At 45.9% G+C, this 6716-nt stretch overlaps 1 protein-coding gene across 1 annotated transcript; it reads right to left on the minus strand.

Annotated features, from left to right (window-relative positions):
- Nucleotides 1–4492: 4492 nt before the first annotated feature.
- On the minus strand, nt 4493–6116 carry LOC135100315 (progestin and adipoQ receptor family member 4-like). The gene has a single exon (XM_064003154.1). The coding sequence runs from the start codon at nt 5616–5618 to the stop codon at nt 4743–4745; it is 876 nt and encodes a 291-aa protein (XP_063859224.1). The 5' UTR covers nt 5619–6116; the 3' UTR covers nt 4493–4742.
- Between the last annotated feature and the right edge of the window lie 600 nt (nt 6117–6716).

The raw sequence follows: 6716 nt of genomic DNA on the forward strand, positions 1-6716 counted from the left end.
CACGAAATTGAATAAAAAGATGAATTAATGAAGTAAAGGCCACTAATTTGTCGCTCTCCTAAAAAAGAAGAGAGGCGGAACTGGGAAGTTTCAAGACTATTAATTTTAATGCATCAAACTGACAAAAAAAAAAAAAAAACCAAGTTGTTCTCTTCCTAAAAAAAAAAGAGGAAAAAAAAAAAAAAAACACGAAGATTATCAGTTTAGTTCTGTAGCTTTCAAAGATGAACATGGCGTGTCATTTTGTCACTATCACGAGCGCAGTGTCACTATTATTACCCTTATCAATGAACCACTAATGTACACACCAAGGTAAAGTTGGTTTAGTAGTCTTGAGTGCAGTCTCCCTTCCCTCCCCCGTACCCTTATTAGTGTTGTCAGCCTCCAGTGTACACTTTAAGGTAAAGTTGGTTAGATCAGTAGTCCTCGGTGCAGTCTCTCTTCCCTCTCCCATCGTGCCGGGCTTGAGCGGTCTGGCATGAGTGCTGATGTAACCCTGGATTCACATCAATGCCCCCACCTCCCCCAACTATTCATGAAACAGATAATCTTGCTAATCCCCGCGCCATATCACGCCTCTCATCCCTTGCTGGTCCTTCAATCGCACGTAAACACGGCCTGGGATGCATAGAGGCTTCACGAAGAAGGGGAGGAGGAGGAGGTGGAGGAATTAGGAGTTCCTTGTGACTCGCCGGTGATCGTGTTTGCTGTTAGTCGCGGCATGAGAGGCGCAGAAAGCAAGAACAGTATAATTATCTGCTTAGAGCGATGATCCTCTTTGATTGTGAGCGATGTACACGCCACTGCGCAAACGTATCGTCTGTAAGAAAGGACTTGCTCCATCTTTTGTGGGTCTTTGTAACGGAGGAAAATGGCTGCTTGAAATAGAATCGTGCTCTCGTGGAAGTGGATTGACACAGAGGGATATAAATGATTACAAGATGAAACAAAAATATCGTGGTATTTTCTATATCGTACATAAATAAATCATTGAAAGGGCAGTTAATGAAAGAAAAAAAAAACAGTAATAGAAGGAGAAAAGACAGAGAAGAAGATAAAAAGAGGAAAGTTTTCAGAAGTTACATACATATATTCTTTTAATTGAAGAACAAAATGATAGATGATTAACCACACAAGCGTCCCATTTGAAAGTTTGTACCCGCAGGAGTTGTATAAGTTGACTGGAAATGATGAACATGAACTACAGTCAAAAGTGTTGCCTCAGAGTCATTCCACGTCACTCTTTTTAACCTGCTTCACCTCACGACGGCTGCACGAGACAAGCAAGACAGCAGTACAGCATGGCACGGAGTGAATCACAACACACTTCAGTAAAACGTTACCTAACAGCACAACGAGAGGATTATATCGCAGCAACACATAGAGTAACACAATACAAATGCAATATAATGCAACACCATGAAGCAGCACTGAAGCACACGCACTTACATAACACAAAAACGCAGACAGGACAAAGATAACAGGAAAACAACTTGAAGGGGACATGAAAACAAAACTCAACGAAAATGGGAATGACAGTAAAAAGCAACTCGAATACAACAGAAGACAACATATAGGGAAAAAAAATAAAGATGAAGATGAAGACAACACAAACAACAGGAAGAAAACAGAAAAAAAAAGAAGACAACAGGGAGACAACAGAAAGAGAAACATAAAGAAATCAGGAAGACAACATAGAAACATCACAAAGAAAACTTTTTGCGGATGTTCTGTAAGAGAGAGAGAGAGAGAGAGAGAGAGAGAGAGAGAGAGAGAGAGAGAGAGAGAGAGAGAGAGAGAGATGCAACGCAGCATGGACGCTTCCTAAATGAGGCAGGGAGGTTGTGGGTCGTGATTGGCTCAATATCACAAGCATGCCATGATTACGCGGCGGCAGGCAGTGCAGGGTATTCCAGGGAGGGAGGGAGCTTTATGGAGCGCTGCTGCCAGGCATGGGCGAGCTGACGGATAGACGACTAGATAGACAGACAGAACAGTATTTAGGCAGGAAATAGACAGAAAAATGTATAGACAAGAAATAAACTGAAAACAAAAAAAAATATTGGACAGGGAAGCACATACACAGAAAACATAAACAGATGGACTAGCAAATATATCTGTATTGATATTTTAACAAATAGATAGACAGAAAAAGAATGTATATAGGTAATAAGTATATATAAGTATACACACAAATGGACAGACTAGCAATAAAAAGAAAAAAATAAACGCATATATACAGACAAAGCAGAGGGACAAACTTGTATACACAGACGGAGACAATGACAAATATATAGACAGGTGATTAAAGTACATTACAAACTAAAATGACTGCTTTCTTGTTTTCCTTTTGTGTGCGGACTGAGGGCAGGGTATGACGTCTTTCTTGCTTTAACTCAGTGTGGAGTCTTTTGTCCGTCATGTGTTTTGTTAGAACGTACAAGTGTAACCACAGGTGTTGGTGGGTTCTGGGCAGAGCAGCAGCGTGGTACACCTCCCCTGCCTTCACTGGGTGTGCATGGTCGTCCTCTGTTGTAGGTGAAGGCGTTACTCTCTGGACAGAATATTATCTTGATGTTTTTCGAAGCCTTCCCCTTTAAAAACGTAGCCTTTGGAAACATTTCTTCCGTAAAATATTCTTGAAAAGGTAACTTTTAAGAAGTCTTTGAAGACTAACCCTTTAAATAACGTGTCTTTAAAGTGTGACCCTTAAGAATGTTCCATTTAGAAAATGTTTAATTTCAAAAGTTGCCTTAAAGATATTGTTAAAAATGTTCCATGGAAAAATTTTATGAATAATTATTTAGTTACAAAACGATCATCTCCGTCGGGCCCCCGCACGCACGTCTGCGCCTTCACCTTGTCCTCCAGGGAAGGGCAGTCTGCTTCGCACTAATGGACTCCCACCGCTGTCCCTCCATAGCCCATAACCTCCAGGCGGGAGCTCACGGTAACACTCGCGTCGCACTTTCCTTCTGGTGAGTATACGCTATTCTAGGGAATCCATATGAACCCCGCAGTGAGAAGGCTGGTCAAGACTAGCAATTACCCCGCCCTGCAGTGACGACAGCAGTTCCCGTCCGCTCAAAGCACAGTGCAAAAAGTGTTTGTTGCTTGCCTCGTGACTGCGCCGCAACGGACGACGGGCGTGGCTGTCGGGTAGGCACGTAGGCACCAGTAAACACACACACACACACACACACACACACACACACATTGCCTGCTAACGTCTTCCCCTGTCACGTGACCGGCTGAGATTTGATACCACTCTGGCGTAGAATAAGAGGGGATCTGATAGAAGTCCTTTAGTGGTATAAGGGTTATAACATAAGAACATAAGAACATAAGAAATAAGGGAAGCTGCAAGAAGCGACCAGGCTTACACGTGGCAGTCCCTGTATGAAACACTCCTACCTATTTCCATCTGTTATCCCCATCCATAAACTTGTCTAATCTTCTCTTAAAGCTCTCTAGTGTCCTAGCACTAACTACATGATTACTGAGTCCGTTCCACTCATCTACCACTCTATTCGAGAACCAATTTTTTCCTATCTCCTTCCTAAACCTAAATTTTTCAAGCTTGAACCCGTTATTTCTTGTTCTACCCTGGTTGCTGATCCTAAGAATTTTGCTTACATCTCCCTTGTTATAACCCTTATACCACTTAAAGACTTCTATCAGGTCCCCTCTTAACCTACGTCTCTCTAGAGAATGTAAATTTAACCGCTTCAACCTCGCTTCGTAAGGAATACTCCTCATCCCCTGTATCCTTTTAGTCATTCTCCTCTGTACTGATTCTAATAGACCTATATCTTTCCTGTAATGTGGGGACCAGAACTGCACAGCGTAGTCTAGATGAGGTCTGACCAGCGCCAAGTATAACTTTAATATTACTTCCGGCCTTCTACTTTTAACACTCCTAAAAATGAATCCTAGTACCCTATTTGCCTTGTTTCTGGCTTCTATGCATTGTTTCCCTAGACGGAGTTCAGAGCTAACAAGGAGGACGTAAGCAAAATTCTTAGGATCAGTAACCAGGACAGAACAAAATAACTGGTTCAAGCTTAAAAAAATTAAGTTTAAAAAAGAGATAGGAAGGAATTCGTTCTCAAATAGAGTGGTAAATGAATGGAACTGACTCGGTAATCAAGTTGTTAGTGCTGAGTCACTGGGGAGCTTTAAGAGAAGATTAGACAGATGTATGGATGGGAATGATAGGTGGAAATAGGTGGTAGGTATATTTCATACAAGGACTGCCACGTGTAGACCTAATGGCTTCTTGGAGCTTCCCTTATTTCTTATGTTCTTATCCAAAGCTTTTCCCTGATGGGCGAACAGTGAGTGATTCCTGAGCAAGATGAAGTTTGCGATGTGTGGATGGTTAGTCTTATCCTTAGATCGGACTTTGTTAGGTGCTCCTGAGTACATTTGTGACGAATGATAATTAGCCATCACGAGTCCTGCACGGATCTTTAAGACTGGTGGATTACTTAAACAGATAAACAAAAATGGGCAGATACTGACAGGCAGATAGATACGGATAGACATAGTATATATTTTTTGCCATACAGTTAATTGGTAGTAAGTGAATGTTTTGATAAGCATTCTCGGGCGCCCTCGCCCTCTAGGCCAGCGCCAAGCGTCCCCCACTCTGGCCAAAGTTTCATGCGTCATTTGTTCGAGTTTAAGCGCTTGTTACTAAGGTGTGGCTCTTCGTTGTGTGACTTACGTAGCGCTGCGCCTCATTGGCCATCAGCAGGGTGTGCGTGGCGCTGCAGCAACCAGCTCAGGTCCGTGAGTGCCCCGCGGAACATGCAGTACTGCGCGGCCACCACCAGCAGGTGCATGATTTGATGAGAGTTGCCCGCCAGGTCCACGCGACCCGGCGCCCACCGCTCAGGCACGAAAGTCGCCCCCGCGAGGCCCCCCAGCACGAAGAGGGCGAGCATAGGCGGCACGAACATGCCTCCCTCCCACTGACCCTCGCCCCAGGGGCTGACCCGCAGCACCCAGCAGGCGGCCACCATCAGCACGGGCAGCGTAAAGCAGGTGCGGGAATCCCAAGCGTTTGTCGCCTTGACGGCTTGAGTCAGGGAGTAGAGACAGGCGTGGCAGTAGATGAGAACCGCCACTGCCGCCGCCGCCCTGCCCAGGCCCAGCGTGGACACGTACACGTGGGGCATAGGACCCAGGCACACTGCGGTGCAGATGCCCACCACGTCGATGCCCAGCAGCAGTCTGTACACCCACTTCCCGCCGCGGTGGGCCATGAAGGTGTGGTACAGCGTGGAGGCGGCCCACGGCATGGCCATCACCACCAGCACGGCCCACGACAATAGCGGTTCATTGAGGCCCCACAGCGACGGCCACGTGGGCCCGTGCAGCACGATGAACAGCAGCGGCACGGCGTGCGTCACAATGTTGCCTGTCTCGTTGTGTACGTAGAACAAACTTCGGAGGCATCCTCGGAGTGACAGCGGGGGCAGGTAGCCGTCCATGATATAGGGGTTGTTGGCGCGGTGCTGCGGTGCCTCGCCACGCTTCAGTAATCTCCGGGGCTGCTGAGAGTCGCCTCCCGCCTGCCACGATCCTGAGTTGCCTTCCGTGGACGAGACCATAAATTATATATCTGCCAAAAAAATACTGAAAAAATGTTCCGACCATTAACACTAAATTAGATACAGTTAATGCAGAACTGCTGTGGAGGCGGGAGCGGGGCGGGGCGGGACGGGGAAGGGAAGGAAAGGTGAGAAGAAGAGAAGGAACACGGCCTGTTTCCTACGATCATGTCTAGCAGGTCAGTATATCACTATTTATAACTCATATTTCAAATTCCTTCTTCCCATTACCCACCAGCATTACCCACCATCCCATCACTTGCCTGTCATCTTTCCTTCATCCAATTCCTGCCGCTGCGCCTCCCGCCTCGCCGTCTGTCTCCATCCTCTGTACATTTACATACCAACGAAGGCCGCACCTGCTCCCCGGATGGCCCTTCACGGTCACCTCGTCCTGTGCTTATAGCCTGGAGCTGCGTGTCTTCCGACCAGGAGGCGAGGCGGGGTCAATATAATCGTTCTCCATGTCTGTGATCATCTTCCCGGAATAGCGCTGAATCGATGGAGTTAGACAAGGCAGAGTGGACAGGTAGAAAAGGAGACTTCGATCACCAATAGCCTTTGTGTTTTAATTTGTGAAAGATGTGTTGCTGCTGAAATGATGATGTAGATGAGAGAGAGAGAGAGAGAGAGAGAGAGAGAGAGAGAGAGAGAGAGAGAGAGAGAGAGAGAGAGAGAGAGAGAGAGAGAGAGAGAGAGAGAGAGAGACCTAATATAACTGTAATAACTGAATAAAATATTGACAGATAAATATATACTTGTGTCATCAACCTCCTCTCGTGTGTGTGTGTGTGTGTGTGTGTGTGTGTGTGTGGACTCTATGATCACTGCCTTCCATGGTTTGACTGGCTGAGGGCAAATGAGAGTTATGAGAAACTGCATCACGATTGTACCTACGTAATGGCTCGCTTTCCCAGCAGTGGGTTCAATCAAGCCTCGGTCAGTGAACCAGGAATGAATTGGTCCCTCTGTATTGCTGCCTCATTTGAGCCTCTCACTTTTATGACTTCTTAAGTTTAATGAAAGGAGAACATAAGGGAATAAGGGGAAGCTGCAAAAAGCCATCAGACCTACATGTGGGGAGTTCCTTTGAAAAAC

The sequence above is a fragment of the Scylla paramamosain genome, chromosome 5, assembly GCF_035594125.1.
Source record: "Scylla paramamosain isolate STU-SP2022 chromosome 5, ASM3559412v1, whole genome shotgun sequence".
In the NCBI taxonomy this organism is placed as follows: domain Eukaryota; kingdom Metazoa; phylum Arthropoda; class Malacostraca; order Decapoda; family Portunidae; genus Scylla; species Scylla paramamosain.

Bases quoted from the DNA above. Each gene is read 5' to 3' on its own strand.
- LOC135100315 (XM_064003154.1), bottom strand. From the start codon at position 5,618: ATGGTCTCGTCCACGGAAGGCAACTCAGGATCGTGGCAGGCGGGAGGC.